The sequence below is a fragment of the Cavia porcellus genome, unplaced genomic scaffold (assembly GCF_034190915.1).
Source record: "Cavia porcellus strain 051 isolate PalLab524CR breed Dunkin Hartley unplaced genomic scaffold, mCavPor4.1 scaffold_9, whole genome shotgun sequence".
NCBI lineage: Eukaryota > Metazoa > Chordata > Mammalia > Rodentia > Caviidae > Cavia > Cavia porcellus.
Genome location: NW_026947492.1, coordinates 18436375 through 18453763, shown reverse-complemented (window position 1 = coordinate 18453763; position 17389 = coordinate 18436375). Strand labels below are relative to the sequence as shown.

At 35.2% G+C, this 17389-nt stretch overlaps 1 protein-coding gene across 1 annotated transcript; it reads left to right on the top strand.

Annotated features, from left to right (window-relative positions):
* Window positions 1-12401: 12401 nt before the first annotated feature.
* On the top strand, window positions 12402-13372 carry LOC100724027 (olfactory receptor 8B12-like). The gene has a single exon (XM_003472574.5). It carries the CDS (start codon window positions 12408-12410, stop codon window positions 13338-13340), a length of 933 nt encoding a protein of 310 aa, XP_003472622.2. The 5' UTR covers window positions 12402-12407; the 3' UTR covers window positions 13341-13372.
* The last annotated feature ends 4017 nt before the right edge of the window (window positions 13373-17389 follow it).

Genomic DNA, 17389 nt, shown 5'->3' with positions numbered 1-17389 from the left:
CACACAAGCACTTGGGTAGGGACACTGTTTCTATTGGGTTAAGTGATTTATTCAGGTTTACTCAGGAAACAAAAATATAGTAGGGGTTTAATTCCAGATTCATTTTCCTCAAATTCTTGCCTTCAGCTGCTAAATATAGTTTTTTGACAATTTTATTTGTCTATTTTTTTTTATTTTCTTGGAAATTTTGAAAGATTCAATCTTACCATTGATTATTCAAGTGACTAGTCTACCATAAACACTGCTTCATGAAGAAATTTCCTCACATTTCTGTGATAATTTTTGTTCAGATGATCTCTCAATTAGTATCTGAATCTTCTTGCCCAAGTTTCTTTTATAAAGAGAAAAAAAAAACAAATAAAAGTGATATAAGGCTTCAAAACAAGATAATAGGAAATCAACATTGGCTACCATGATGCCTCTTGTTATCTTCAAAATAGCCACCCACACCTTCAGACATAATCAAATAAAATAAAGTAGAACAGAATAAAACCAAACCAAACAAAACAATGAAAATGATACAGGAGTTAAAATGTGACAGTAGGGAATTATCATGCCAGCTGGCTCACAGGAAGGGGTTAGCTTACTCTTAGTTCTCCTCTTGGGACATATGTTTGCCTCTGGCTCCCTCACTCTAGTTCTGATACGCAGTTTTCTAATTTCTGATCTTTGTTAGTTGGAGCCCTTGCTAGTATTTCAAGGTTTGGTCTAAATTTTTTACCTTTTTAAATTTTCCACTGTCTCATCCCTTTTCTGTTTGTCTAGCAATTAAATTGAGTTGTGCATTTTTTCTGTTCCCTCTCAATCTTAAAACATTTTTAAATCCTGCTTTGTCTTTCATATTGCTTCATACCATGTAATTATTTTTTTCTACTACTTATGAAAAACCATGGGCAGATTTTTTTGCCTTGCACCATATTTTGATCAGGCCTATTCTGAAACTACTTTTATCAAAGGATACTATTATTGTTATTACTCTAATAAACAACAAATTCATGTCATTTATTGAAAAAAGTAGTATATTTAAAATATATTTGTTACTTCTATAACAATGACGTACAGGAATCAACCTATGGATTTTATTCAAGTATTCTGTGTTCATTTTTATACTCATTTGTGTCTGTATATTTTTATGTATAATTTCACCACCTGAACAGATTTATGTGTTGAAAAACATCATTTTTATTTTATAATTTTGAAAACAATGATTTGTTTTTTGATATTCTTTGATGTGATCATTATTTTACTTTGTATCATTATAAACACCAATTTAAACACTTTATGAGTTTTTATGCAATCCAATATTATATTTTTCTATCATGGCCCTGGTCATCTGATTATATCACTGGTGATATTATGGTCGTCTGATTGTCTCTGAATACTTTTTGACCCAGAGCAATTGTCGCTAATTCTTTCCTTGCTATTTGATATAAAAGTTGTTCTGAAATTGTCTCTTCAGACCTGGAATTGACAATTTGACCTGGAATCGACAATTTTTCCAAGAAAGTTGGTTTCTTTAGCTAGGGAAATAATTCTTCAGGGACATAAACTAAGAATTAGAGTCTTACTGGTTCTCGATCCATCATTATTTTAGGTCTTTTCAAACAATGTTAAAATATAGGACATAATTCTCAAAGTTCTCTCTCTCTCTCTCTCTCTCTCTCTCTCTCTGCACACAGTACAGTACAGTACAGTACAGTACAGTAATTTTGATATGCTATTTCTCTGTTTCTGTGAATCATTCAGAGATACAACACTCTGATCTTATGTTTCTGTTCCCTTTCCACTTTTATGTGTACCTTTTATTCTTTTGTCTCTGGCTGCAGTTCTGTTGAGAATGGATTTTGTTCCTACGAGTTGATTCTTGAAGAGAACTTCGGTGAACTTGACAGTTTACAGAGCCCAAATGACTGGAGTGTCTTTTGATCTTTCTGCGGTCCCAAGCATACTCGCCCATTATTGGAGAATGAAAAATCACTTCCAATGATAGGCTCTTTTAGATTCTTGGGGAATGGTATTAGTCAGTTTGGTTTTTCTAGGCTTAGCAGATGTCTTTTTGCTTTTTTCTGTTTCTTCCTCCACAGATGCTGAATCTATGCATTTTTTTTTTTTTTAGCTCCTGGTGTCTATCCCATCTGCTTGTGTTTGTGGCTAAAGAGAACACTATGTCACCTTTTTTTATAGATCCTATTTTATAGATCATATCCTACAGGAAATTGGGCTGTGCTATCTAATTATGTTTACTTAAGAAAAATATTTTAGAAATTTGTTGTTGAACTATCATCTAATACAGAGAAGACATAAGGAGGTCAGTCTTCTCTTTATCCTGATTTTTATAAGTGGTCTAAGTAGCATGGCCTGAAGAAGAGGCATTCGGAGTACAGTCTTCTTTCTTGAGATGGGGTAGATTACTTTTCTGAGGCTGAACTATCACAACACATGGAAAAGTATTTGAAGCAAGTGAGAACAAGAGCTTCACATATCTGTACAGAAGATTCCTTGTGTCTTTGTCTGAAAACTAAGCAGTGTACATATGAACCACAAAATTTCATGAAGATAGGCAAAGAAAAAGTATGTAGGCATGTTAAACTGCATAATTGATTTTCAGAGCACAAACTGTGAAATGCTTGTGTTACTACCAGCCAGTAGGGACAGCTCCTAGAGTATCTGGGCCCACAGTTAATAGAGGACCCAAAGTTTCATGTCTTTAATAGTAGAGTTAATCTAGTTCTAGAATAAAGGTATAGCTGGTAGTCTCTGACAAAGATTAAAGTGAGCCTTGAAATCACCATGATAGCCAGGGATTTAGCTCAGCGACATAAACGCCTGCCTTACAAGTGCTAGGTCGTGAATTTGATTCCCAGTACAAAGAAAAGAAAAGCAAAGAAAAGAAAAGGAAAAGAAAGAAAAGGAAAGGAAAGAAAAGAAAAGGAAAGGAAAGAAAAGACCATGATAATCCTCACAAAGGCTACGCACTGTGTCCACCAATTTTCATTCTTAAAGAAAAATAGAAAAACAAATAAGCAAAGCAGAAATGTGCAGGCTGAAAATACAGCCTCAAACAAGAGGGGAAATCCGAAATAATAGATCTGACTAAATTGAGATAAGAGAGTAAACATAAGCATCACGAAAAGAAAACTGAAAAATAAAAACATGAATGAAATAACTCTTCTATGAATTAAAAATGTACTGAATTGCCTTAATAGCATATCATGGAGAGACCAGTAAGGACTCTTAATGTTAAAAACACAGAAAAAAATGAACAGACTCAATAATTTGTGGAACAGTATCCAATTAACAAATGCATATTTAGAGTTTCAGAAAGAAGATTGAAAGTAGGGAATTATTTGAGAAATAATAGCTATTTTATACACGATTTGGAAAAATACATATAAGAAAAATTTTGATAGATTCTAGAGGTGGGTACTTGGTCACAGAAGTTTACTGTACTAGTCTCTGTACTTGAGTATGCTTGAAAATTTCCCTACTACAAAGTGAAATAATTATCTTTTTTTTTTGTCTTTTTCCTTTTTATCGGTACCAGGGATCGAACTCACGACTGCCTGCTTACAAGGCAGGCACTTATGCCGCTGAGCTAAATCCCCAGCCCCAGTGAAATAATTCTTAAAATTGATATTTCATTTGAAAATTTTTGAATAGAAAAGTGGAAAATTTTCATGACTGTATAGCAGAGATTTCTGATTAGTGAACAAAATGCTAACCATAGAGGGAAGATAGGTAGTTGGATTTAACAGCAGCAGCAGCAAAAATAACAACCACAGCAACCAAAAAAACAAGACTGCCTCTGGACTTACGAGTTTGTGATATAGGTTGCTTTGAAATATACTCTTATAAAAGTCCATTACCTTCAATAAGATATAAAAGAGCACTTATAGTGTGTCCAGCTCTGTCTCGGGTATTGGATGTGTTAAAATACATGAAAGTTAATGGGATATGGATATTTGCTGGTTAGTACATTTTATTTAAATTGTGTCTTATAGAAAAGTCTTGAAATAATCAATTATTGGTATAAGGCTCTTTTGAATTGAGAACATAGAGCTGTGTAAGTGTAAGTGAACAAGAGTGTAAAAGAATAACATAACTCAAGACCATCTTTAGTTCTTCTTTTTGGCCACTCAGGAATATAGCCAACCCTCAGTTGGGAAATGTCCTTTATGTCCATTATTTAATAAGTTGAACGCTTAACTGTGGCCACATCTAACTCTGACAAATAGCTTCACGTTTGATGTTGTTATCCTTGGCTTTCATATTTGGGACATTCAGTTGAATAGTATTAAGCAAACTGCCCTAGTTCACAGAACTAGTGCCTATAGGCTGAGGTGCTAAATCCAGCTCTAAAGCCTGCTCTTGAATGCTACAAAAGCCTCCCCACTTTGCTTTTTGTCTTTATTTCCCATCTTTAGATATTTTCAGGAAAACTTGCAGTTCTTAAATTATTCTCTCTTCAAAGATGTTTTGGAGCAATTTCCCAATAACCTGCTTTTCATGATCACATTGCTTTTCTTAAAAGAACTTATTAGTTCATATTTTGCAGTACTTAGTGATCACATTCATCATAGGGAATTTGTACGTGTACTTCACATATCGTAATTCTTTTTATTTCTCTCTCATTTCTCCATGCTCACTCCATTTCTATATATTTTCCCCATTTGCAAAAGATCCATCTCTCTAATTCCTATTAACCATCCTTTACTTTCCTCTTTATTTATACTTTGGGTTTCTCAAATAACAGAAATTGGGTGATATTTAGGCATGTGATTTATTTCACTTAATATTTTGGCTCCTAGGCTCATGCATTTTTCCAACAAATTACTCATTTATCCTTCCTTATCCTTCTATAGTAGAACTTCATTGTGTAGAAATACCAAATATTCTGAATTCAGTCATCCAATGATATATAAAGGTTACTTTTGAATCTTTTATTTCTTTGTATCTTTCTGGCACAGATTATTTATATATATCTAGTAATCTATCCATTTATACTAGATACTACACTTTGTTAGGGTACAGGTTTTCAAAATGGTCACTAGTAATCCTCAGGATTTCAGCAGTGTCTGTTATCTGTCACTTTTAACTTTATTTCTAATTGCACTGATATGAGTCTTTTTTTCTTACTTTTAATAAGGTTGGTTAAGAGATCGTCTATTTTATTTATTCTTTCAAAGAACCAGATTTTTTATTCATTGATTCTTTGTATTTTTTCCAGTTTCAGCTTCATTAATTTCAACTGTTTACAATTTCTTTTTTTGTACTAGTTTTGGATTTGAATGGTTCCTGTTTTTCTTAAGATCTTGAGGTGCAACATTAGGCTATTAATTTATGCACACTGTTTTTATGAAGTAGGTATGTAAATCATTACACTGTCCTCTTAGGATTGCTTCCATTGTGTCCTGTACTTTGTAGTATAGTGTACCGACATTATGGTTTGATTCTAAGAACTCTCTAATTTCTTCCTTGAATTCTTCTGATCCATTGATTATTTTCTTTAATCTACAGATATTTGCAAAATTTCTCTGATTCCTACTGCCACTAAATGATGACCTGGTAGTATACATGGGAAAATTTCAATTCTTTTGTATTTGTTTAAGCAAGTTTTATGGGTTAGCATTATAGTCTACTGTTGAGAAAGTCCGATGTGTTGTTTAGAAGAATGTACATTCTGTTATTGCTGGGTGGAACACACTGTAAACATTTATCAAGTCCATTTAATCAAAGGCATAATTCAACTGTGATATTTCTTTGTTGAATATTTTTCATTGTAAAAACAAAAAAGAATCAAAGTGATGGTACAGAATTTCAAAACAAAATAATGGGAGATTTACACTGGTTAATATATTGCGTATTGTTATATCTTCAAAGTAGTTGTTCAGATTACAAGATATAGGCATGAAAAAATGATCAAACAGTCCAACAATGAAAGCACAAAGTTTTCTTTTTGATGCATTAATGGAAATTAGTAATATAGTTATCTATCTTGTATATATATATATATATATATATATATATACACACACATTATATATATAATATATACATATAATGTTTTCCTTTCTTTCTTTTCTCCTTTCCTCTATTCCAGGTAGAAATTTCTTTGTTGGCTAAAAGCATCATAAATACACCTATGAAAGGATTCAAAATACAAGAATACCCACAATGATTAAGTTTTTCTGTATTCAACGGAGTCTTCCAGATCCCTTTCTGAGAGCTGATATAAGAATTGAATTTATGGCAGCTGGTGCTGGGTATTTAAAGATGACAAAGGCTTGTAGGCAGTGATCTTCGCTGTTTGGCTTGCAATTTTGTAAAAAACTCAAAAAGAGCTTTAGACTCTTTTATCGTGGCATTCAGTATTCCCTTCACTAGAGACAGGGTAGATCTGCTGTCTAAGTCAGGCGATGTTAATGTATTGTGATTCATTAAAGCAACATGGATCTTTGCTCAAACATCAGCTTCACAAAGAAACATAATCCATCGCCTGATTTAAATATCCATCTCCCAATATCTTCCCTTTCTCTTTTCCTTTCTCCTTTCTTAAAGTATTTGTTCTCTCCACCAGTATATTACATAATGGTAGGAGACTTGGTTTTGCCTAATGCTTTATCTGCAGTGTTTAGAATGGTGAATGACACATAATTTCTCAAGCTTTTTTGAATGAATTAATGAATGTTATTGGATCCTAACCTAGATCCCCAACCACCAAATGAGTGTATGGTGAGGTTTAAATAAAATGATACAAGTGGTATGAGTTTAGGGCTCCAGGAAAGTCAAAGACCTTTAGCTGAGCGCGAGACTCTGAGGGCTAAGACAAAGACTTCTCTGGACTGCCCATTTTTACGTCCAACAACAAAGGGCAGGGAAACTGAGGAAAGCATGGCAATGAGCAGGACCTTGGGAGTCACTTCAAGGATGTCTCTAAGTAATGAATCAAGTCAATTCAGTAGAACTGTCTTATCATGTACACATGGTAGGAGTGAGACAGTGGGAGTAATTCCTGCAGCTGCAGTATCTATCTACTTAATTGATGTTTTAGCCAAGTGTCCACAGCTGTGGCGTTATCTTGCCCTTTGAGGTATCTCTGGCCTCACAGGCCACTACAGACCTCAGCCAGGACCAGTGATTCACAGAGGTTCACTTACTATGAATTAGCTCCTGTCACCAGGCAAGGGGCCCAGGCCTAGGACAGACTGACAGATAAACATAGAAACCCAATTAGTTAATTTTAAACCCTGTTCAGAGCCACTTCATAGTGGTCTCCAACAGAATGTCACTCTCTTTTTCAAAGACTCTCAGAAGTCATCTGTTAGCTAATAAATTAGGCCCATGTTTAGCATTCAAGGTTCTCCCCAGTTTGTCCTTGGTGTTCTTTTCAAGGCTAATCTATTTCTTTTCAATATTCACCCATGTTGCTCCTTTAATGAATAGTCCATTCTGTTTTATTGTCAATTTGTAGTCCATGGAATGACTATACCATTGGCTTACTTATCTATTCTTCTGTATTGACCATTTGGATCATTTCCCCCTTTTGGTCATTTTGAATAAAACTGTTACATGTATTTGTTACATTTTATGAGCTTACAGTGCATAGATTTGGGTATATGTGACTATGATTGGAACTGCTGGGTTGCAGGGCAGGTGTATATTTTATTAAGTACTGCCTGATTTACATGTAATCACATTAACTTATTTTTTTCTTTAAATAGAAAAAAAGAAAGGACATAAAAAACAAAGCAGTAAAAGGGTACAAGTAATACAGAATTTCAAGAAAAAATATACAGTAAGAAATCACCAGTTAATAGGTTACATTTTATCTTCCCAGAGACAGTTGTCCAAATTAGAAAATTAAAGCATGTAAAGTAGACAGTCATACAGTGAAATTGGAGACAGTTCTGTTCAGTGATCCAACAAAAGCTCAGTAATATGGTTTTCCATCCTACACACTCAAACATACATGCGGTTATATCCCTTAATCCACCTTCCTTTCCTCTCCTCTTTACAATAACAATTAAACTTTTTGGTTTTATTACTCCCACAGTTCTTATTACTTTTTTTGAAGAGAATAAAACCAAATGTGACTAAGCAAAACAGAGTCAGAACAGAAGGGTGGGCATAGTACATAATGCAAAAATAGAATACCAGGTGATCAAAAGTGGTTACCATTGTGCCTCATGCTATTTTTAAATTGCATTGCCTGTGTCATCAGATATAATAGGATTGATCAAAACAGTACAGAACAAGACCAATAAAACCTACACTAGAGACCTTCCAGGACTTCAAAAAAAGGAGAATAGTCAACCATAATGGGCATCATAGTATATCTTATTTCCTTCAAAGTGGTTTCCTATACCCTCAAACTTGATACTATCAAACAAAATAGAATATAGGATAATCAGACAGAACAAGATGGGGAGAGCAATACTGGGGTTCAAATCAGGTTAATAGAAAAACCAAGAAAGTTACTATAATGTGTCCCGCTATTTTTTAATTTAGTTTTCCCTTAATTAAAAAATGAGAGAAAACAGATTAATTTAAAAAAAGAGGGCAGATTGAGATAAGAGAGGACATTGTAACAGAACAATGCAGGTCAGAACCGAACAATTCAAACGTCATTGAGTCACATTAACTTCTATTTATAAAAGTACAAAATAAGTGTTCTATTTGTTTTACATGTTTGATACCATTGTCTAATATCAGTTATTTAACATTTAGGTATTGCAGTGGATACATAATAATAACTGAATACAGTTTTAATTTTCATGTTTGCATTCTGTGGACAGCTTTCTGTGTGCTTACTGGTCACTTGTACATCTTCTGAAATGTCTGTTTAAACCTTTGTGCTATAAAAATATGTTTAGTCTTTTCAAGATTTATGTGTAGGAGTATTTCATGTATTGTGGATGAGTCTTTAACAGACACACATTTAAATATTTTATTCCTGTCTATAGCTTGTATTTATACTTGGTTTATGTGGTAGGAGAGCAAAGATTTTAAATTTCTAACAAAATAAATTGGAGTTTTCTTATGGCTCTCTTGTTTTATGCTAAGAAATACTCTCTGAGGTCTTGACTATCCTTTCCTATTTTTGCTAACTCCTTTATAAGCTTCTATTTTATACCTTTTATTGTAAAGAGAAAAAGTACAGAAAAATAAAAAACAAATAAACAAAGAGAAAAAGAACAACAAGAACTAAATAACAACATAATCATCAACAACAACAATGACAACAAAAATAATGATGTCTCATTGGTGTAAGAAATTGAAAATAAATAAGATCCAACAGTCTCAACAGATAGAGTGAAACGGAAAGACGTTGCTTAAAGAGAAATTATATTGTTTGATCAACTTTACATCACTGTATCTGGTAACCAGAGCAACTATTTCTTAAAAGATAACACTATGAAGTATGATAGTGATTGTTAAATTCTTGTATTTTATACTTAATTCTCACATCCATGGTGAATTGCGTGTTGTTTGAGATGGGGACAAGAATTTCCAGATGTAGATACAATATTCCACATATTGTCTACATCATAAATACATAATATATTATATATGTATATGTTTGCATATAATCACTAGATATAATTTTTCCTCCTTCATTAAATTACTTAAACAATTTGGGAAAATATCAATTGACCTTCTATGTGCATCAAATTCTGGACACTATTGTCCTTCATTAATATATTTTTTATTCTTACTTCACTATTCTTTTAATTTCTGAATCTTTATATGGCCCTTGGAGCCAAGTGACCAGTGAGACTGTCAACTGTTTTTTCAATGTTTTGTTGGCTTTTCTATCACCTTTGCATTCCCATGTCAAGTTTTAGAACTATCTTGTCAATTTTTGTCAATACAGCTACTAGTATTTTTTTTTTACCAATATTTACTTGAATTCGTAGATTAATTTAGGGAGAATTAATGATTCAACAAAGCTGTCATACATCACAGAACAATGGGCTCCTTTTGTGAGAAAGTATTGTAATAAGATTTCATCACTGTGTGAACATCGAGTGTACTTCATAACCTGAGATTATTACATTAGAAGCATTGTTATCTCATAGGACCATTTTTATGTCTGTGGTTCAGTTTCGACTGCAATATTTTGTGTTAAAAGATTATAGTTAGTTTTTCAATATGAAAAAAATATATTTGTTTCTTAAATATTGTTTGGAAACCCTGAATAGGAATAAATGGATGTTCTGTTATGAATCAAAATAACCCTCCTTGTTCCACTTGCCTCCTTTTGTCACTTCTTTATAATTAAATTTATTGGATATTTATTTGTTATTTTCCAAAAGACTGTCAGCTCTGAGAAGACTAAGACCTTGCTTTGAGGATTTCAGTGCATTTGAAGTTCTCAGTTAGTTGAATCTTCCGGTTCAGATAAGCAGCTTAGAAGCACGTAGAATTAGTCATAGCTCCGGGCTCTGAAGCATCATCTCTGTGAGTAATTCACCTTGAACATGAGTACTATTGTCATGAAATATAAATAAGATATTATTTGTATAGTGCTTTGGATCTTGGCAACCAGGGGCTACTGTGTTTTTTTTTTATTTTAAAGAGAATAAAACAAAACAGAACAAAGCAGATCAGAACAAAACAGTGCAAGCAACACAGGATTTCAGAACAGAGCACTGTGTTTTAATTCTATTAGTGAGTTTTCCCTTCCCTGAGACACAATGCTTACACCCACAACACAAAGGAAGAGAAGTGAATTTGACTCCTGGCTTTAGGAGTAGTCCCTGGCCATCTGCCTCTAAGGTGTGAACATTATGGTAGAAGGGCATGATAAGAGCAAAACTTTGCAGTTCAAAGGGGCCAGAAAGCAGAGCAGGGGAACAATTCCTAGGAGTTGGGGAGCAGATGCAGCACACAGGGTTACACCTCCTTTACCCACCCACCCCTGCACATATCAAGAAGTTTGCTCCACCAATGTTCCAGGTAGATTCCAAATCAATAAAATTATCACGATCAAGGTTAAACATTATAGGTAGATTATTGAGTGCTCAAGAAATGGTAACGAAAATTATTTTTATAATAAAATTTATATTAGTAGTACTAAGTATTTGTTGAATGAAATAATTATCTCTAAAATTGTTTTAAGCAATCTCAAGGGACAGACAAACACTTCTTAGGGAGGGTAGTCTCTGAGGAGATGGTCTTAATGGAGTCACTGCCGCAATAATCAAGTCACTGAAATCTGTAATTAGGAATCCAAGTGCTTACTCTCCTGGTACCTACAGTTAAGGAGCGAGTACAGTTACTATCCTGGAAGTTCAGGTACCCTTGAGTAAATTAACAAAATAAATCATGGTCTTCATGCAGCAAGAGTTACAAGGTAAATTAGAGCTTCTGATTCTTTCATCCAGGCTGGGAGGAAAGGGCTGTGAGCTCAAGGATCCTGACTCCTCTTTACTAGATGTTTGTTCTTTCCAAGAAAATTAGATAGGAGACCAAGGTGCATAATGCTTTAATTCACCAAATAAGGAAGGTGAGTGCCTGCCTGCTCATGGCCTGGGATGTAACAGGGGGTCACAAGTGCGGACTGTAAGAGTCACATTGCCAGTGTTCTCCAACAGGAAGTTCTATACTTTTGTGATTTGGCCTCAGTTTTTAATCTCAGTAGTTTCATCTGTAAAATGAGATAACAATATTGTCCCTTAACTCTTAGAACAGAGCCTATTACAAAGCATAGCCACTCACAGAGCTTTGGAAGTAAATTTTAGTTTAAACATTATTAAATATACAGCCATTTGTGCTAAGAGATTTTGAAAAATATGACCTCTGTATTTGGTAAAAAAAAAGTCAGTTGAAGTATAAAATAAAAATGCTGAATTAAAAAAGTAACAACAAAAACAGAACCTCAGTTTTTTACAACACTGATCCAGAGCTGCGGTAGTTTCTGTCTCTTAGTACAAGGAAGTGGCTCAGAGGTCAGGGAGGAAAGGACACCATCTATTTAAAAATATAAACACCGCAGAGCATGTTTGTGAAATACATAAATATATATATAGATAGATAGATATAAATAATTTTTTCTTTAAAAACATTTTTTTTGCAGTGTGGGGGATCAAACTCACAACCTTGTGTTTGCCAGGCAGGCAATTATGACTCTGAGCAAAATCCTAGCCCTTGAAATCCTTTTCTTGAGCATCACCAACTCTCATTCTGGAGGCAGGAATTTATCCTCACATAATACTCTGAAAGTTAAAGTCAATTGGTAGTTTGCTACTGCCCATGGTAAATCTGAAGTCTTCCTAGCAATATCAAATCTCTCTTTATGGATTCTTGTTTCAAGAATGAGGGAGACAGAAAAAGGACATTGTGGTATTTCTTTGTTTTGCAAACTATCCTCTTTCCTTCACCCCACAGAAAATACTCAAGAGCAAATGGCAGCCAAGAACTCTTCGGCGACAGAGTTCATCCTCGCAGGCTTAACGGACCAGCCAGGACTCCAGATCCCCCTCTTCTTCCTCTTTCTAGGTTTCTACCTGGTCACAGTGCTTGGCAACCTGGGCTTGATCATGCTAATAGCACTGAACTCTCACCTGCACACCCCCATGTACTTCTTCCTCTTCAATCTAGCCATCATAGATTTATCTTACTCCACTACCATCACCCCCAAAATGCTGATGAGTTTTATCTCCAAGAAGAACAAGATCATGCATGCTGGGTGCATGACTCAGCTCTTTTTCTTCTGCTTCTTTGTCATTTCTGAATCCTTCATCCTTTCAGCAATGGCGTGTGATCGCTATGTTGCCATCTGTACTCCACTGATGTACACAGTCTCCATGTCTCCCCAGGTGTGTTCACTCCTCTTGTTTGGTGTCTATTTCATGGGGTTTGCTGGGGCCACTGTCCACACAGGAAACATAATGAGTCTGACCTTTTGTTCTGATAACCTTATCAATCATTTCATGTGTGATATCTTTCCCATCCTTGAACTCTCCTGTAATAGCACTGATACAAATGAGTTGGTGGTGTTTATTGTTGTGGCCATTGATATTGGAATACCTATTGTCACCATCTTTATTTCTTATGCCCTCATCCTGTCTAGTGTTCTTCACATTCGTTCCTCAGAGGGCAGGTCCAAAGCTTTCCGCACCTGCAGCTCCCATATGATTGTAGTGTCTCTTTTCTTTGGTTCTGGGGCTTTTGTGTATCTGAAACCACCATCTGTTTTTCCCCTTGGCAAAGGAAAAGTGTCCTCTTTATTCTATACCATTGTGGAACCTATGTTAAATCCATTAATCTATAGCTTGAGGAACAAGGATGTTAAAATTGCCTTGAGGAAAACCTGGGGCAGAAAAATATTTTCTTAAGAAAGAAACAGTACTGTCTCCCTAGTGTGAGAGGCTGGAAAAGTAAGTAGGTTCCCAAATGCATGATAGATGTTGTAAAATGGGAAGAAACTTCAAAAGGAAAGAGAACTGGGAGAGGAGAAAGGAGAAAAGAAGGAAGGAAAGGAAAAGAATATATATATATAAACACACAAAATGGAAGATAGCTTTACCTCTAATTTCTCTTAGTTCATTGAAAATAAGGTTTGTTCTCATGTGGCTTGGTCAATTTTTCATGCCTATATCTTGCATTCTGAGCAACTATTTTACAGATAACCATGCGCAATGTATTAAGCATTGTTACTCTTCTATTATGTTGTTCTGTTGAAAGAAATAATATTTGAAAAAGTAGATAGATTTCTTTATTAATATCTGTACTTTTAAAATAGCCAAATTCCACAGTTTTTCCCTGGCTTATACACATGTGGGATTTTAAGTGTTTCTATTTTGTTGAATATATAACGCAGGATGTTCTTTCTAGTCCTTTTTCTACTTGACTAGAACTATCACAAGATTTACTTGTCATTTTCAAAATCACTATAAATAATTTGATCTGACTGGACTTTATTAATGAGTTAATCTAGCCTTCTCATTTAAGATACTAGAGGTTCCAGAATTATATGTGTCCCATGTGGATATACAGCTTGATTCCAGTCTACTATTGCTTTTGTGAAGCCATGATTGTTATATATATGGTCCACTTAGATATTTCCTTTAAATGTCTGATGAAACATTAAAATCTGTTTTTATTTGCGGTAATGTAGTATCTTACTATAACGTTTTTAATATTATGTTTTTTAAAGGGTGTTGGAGTTGAAAAAATTGTCTTAACATGATCTTGTCTAAAATGCAGAAAAGTGCATTAAAATGATTTTTTTTGGTGTCTCTGAGAGTGATTTCTTACATGGAACATTTTAATCTGCATGTAATTAGGTCTTGTGTAGGTTGACATGCTACAAACAGTTGAGTGTAAAGTCACATATTCTTTCATGAGTAAGAGAATCATAATTTAAAGCATTTTTAGTGTTAAACTATACATTTGGCCACGATACAGAAATTTGCAGCTCAACATAGTCACAGAAGTGGCAGATAATTTTGAAGATCTGGTTAATTATCAAGACACCATTCAGCAGATCCTTTTTAGAAAAGGCAGTTTACTTTCATTGAACTTTGAAGACCAGTGAAACCAGTTGGTGTATTAATACTTTTATTTTCAGCATTTTAAATTCAATGTTTTTAAGTGTTCTACAAATAAGTTTTTTCCTGAATATTTAAAGTGTCAAATAGCCAGAAATAATAATTTTAGAGATGAATCAATAAATGGACTTTTGTACAACTTACAAAATCAAAGCATAAAAAGTGGACAGATAATCAATGACAGTGCAAACCATTCTGTTTGATAAACTAACAAAAACTTATATATGGTCATCAACTTTGCACACTTAAACATACAGTTACATGCTTTAGAGCCCTTCTTTCCCTTTCATTTGACTTTGTAACTTGAACAACTATTTCTAAGGTAATAATACGTAATTTATCAACTAGTGATTTCTTACCCTTTTTAAAGAAAAATTCTGTATTATTTCTATTTTTTTCTGTTTTGATTTTTTCTCTAAATAAAAAAAATGGACTTTAGTTTCTCATTTTAATCAACAGAAATAATTTTCCCTCCTTCTTTCTTCCCCCATTCTCTCGTTCCCTCTCTTCCCTTCCCTTCCTCACTCCCTCCATTCCTCCCTCTTTTCTTTCACACTTTCATACTAAACTAGTGATTAAAACTGTGGCCTTCACCTAAGCTGTGTGCCCAGATCCCAGCCCTTTTTCATTTTAAGATGGGGTCTCTCTAAGTTACTGACTTGCTCAGGCTCTGATCATCCTGCCTCAGCCTTCCAGAATGCTGGGATACAGGTGTGCACCACCACACCTGCTTGGCTACTTCTCTATGGGGAGTGAAATTCATAAAAGATGAAGTAAGGGAAAAGTATTAAAAGACATAATCTTAGATAAAGTATGGGTCATTTGCTTCCAGTCATCCCTTTTATGGTGGCTTTACCCAGCATAAAAATAGAAATGCTATTAAAGTAACAGGTATCAGGTATGCATTGCTGTCTCCATCTGCTCACTGAAGTAGCTGGTGTTTGTTGTAATATGTAAATCTGAAGAGGTGCCATGTGTTTCTGCCAGTATCATGCTGAATAAGTGACCAAAGGGTCCCTCCAGGACCTGATTGCACAGCCCCCTTAGCACTACTGTGGGAACAGACGCTGTGATAGGAACATGACAGGAGCTTGGGGAGCAGTTACCAAGAATTCACTAGAGAGAGCTTTACCTGCTTCCCAACCCCTTAATTCTCTGAGCTGGAACTTGGTAGACTTCAGTGGTTTAGAACACCAGGGGTGCTGCATTATGCTGTTTAACTGGGGCAGCAAGTGCTGTGACAGCCTGCCGGTCTGTCTCTGACCCGTTTGCTTGTGGGCCCTGGAATTAGACAATGCAAGATTTGTTCCTAGGATGACTGATATTTCTGGGATGTTTTCTGCTGAGATTTGTACAATTGAAGTGTGTTGGGAGTGTGTGGCAGAAAGGGAGGGTCTTAGTAGGTGGCCTCTGCCTTCCAGTTGCTGTCTCCTGGGAGGGTTTTCAGGGGGACTCAGTGCTCATCCTCATTGTGTGGTTGAAGTAAGAGGTGTTGAGTGACAGAAGAACCAACCCTGGAAAGTGTGGTAAGCCAACAGCCCTGCCAGGGAAGGAATTAGGAACCCCAGCTTTGGCATGGCCCACCTGCTCTTTGATAGAGGTTGTAGGTTTTCTGACTATCAGGCAGCATGTGAAAAATCCTACAAGTATTTTTATTTATATTTCCATGTCTTGTCATTTGGAGTGAAGTGAAGGTAAATGGAGAAAGGAGGAGGAAGTGACAATGGTCCGGGATCTGCTGTGTGGGAGAGACTGACAGGTTCTTCACTTGTGCGATGTAATCAGAATCTGGAAAGTGAGAATAAAGAGGTAATAGAATTACTTACGACCTTAGATATTATTAATAAATGTTTTAACTTTTAAAATATACAATAGTTAAGTATATATTGAAATAAAAGTAGTTTCTCTGTGAAATTTATTTTCATTGAAAAATTTTAGAGGTAATTTTTAAAGCTTTCCACTATGCTCTTGACTCAACGCTATCTTTAGTCTGTCTGAGCAAGCCTTAAATTAGAAATCTAATCAATGATGATTCATACATGGAGCAGTCTCACTTTAAAATGTGTTGAAAGCGTAGTGTGAGGTGGTCAGATTCTCAGTTGCACAGAGGAAAGTTCCTGGGCAAGGATCTGTGACAGTCGCTCTTCAGGGGTAGGATTCAGCTGAGAACGACTTGGCAGTGTTGGGGTAATAGCTGTAAGCTTCACCTTGGGCAGGAATGATTGGGACAGAGCACAGGTGGCACATTCAGACACATGCTCTTGATCCATTGCAGTCACAGGAGTGAAACAGCGGGACCTCTCAGGTCACATTGTCTGTGGTCCAAAGAGGCCAGGTCAAAGACCACATAGGGTGTCATTCATTTAATGAAGCTGTAGGAGAGGCAGCTTTAACTTAAGATGGAAAACATCTTTTCTTGGAAGAAAAAATTACCTGGACAGAAAAAGTAGAACCTTTCTAGGATAATGGAAAAGATGGTGACAGAGGATTTGTCAAAATGGTGTAACTAATAATTTTATGTTTAAATATACACAATTTTAGCTGAAAAAGAGCTGTGATCACCATTGTCACCTACTTCTTGTTCTGCTTTTTCTCTTCACCATCATCGCGCGGAGTTAAGTGAGGAAGAGACTATGCAGAGCTGGAAGTTGACAGTCACTGGAATTGACTTGAGTATTTATGGGTTTATTACACTTTTCCCTGTTCCTGTCAGACTTTGCAATGTTTCATAATCTAAAGTTAATCAAAAGGATCTCAAAATGAGTTACAGACAAAAGTAACAAAATGAAACCAATACAATTTCTGGAGAACATGAAAAAAAAAATCTTAGCCTT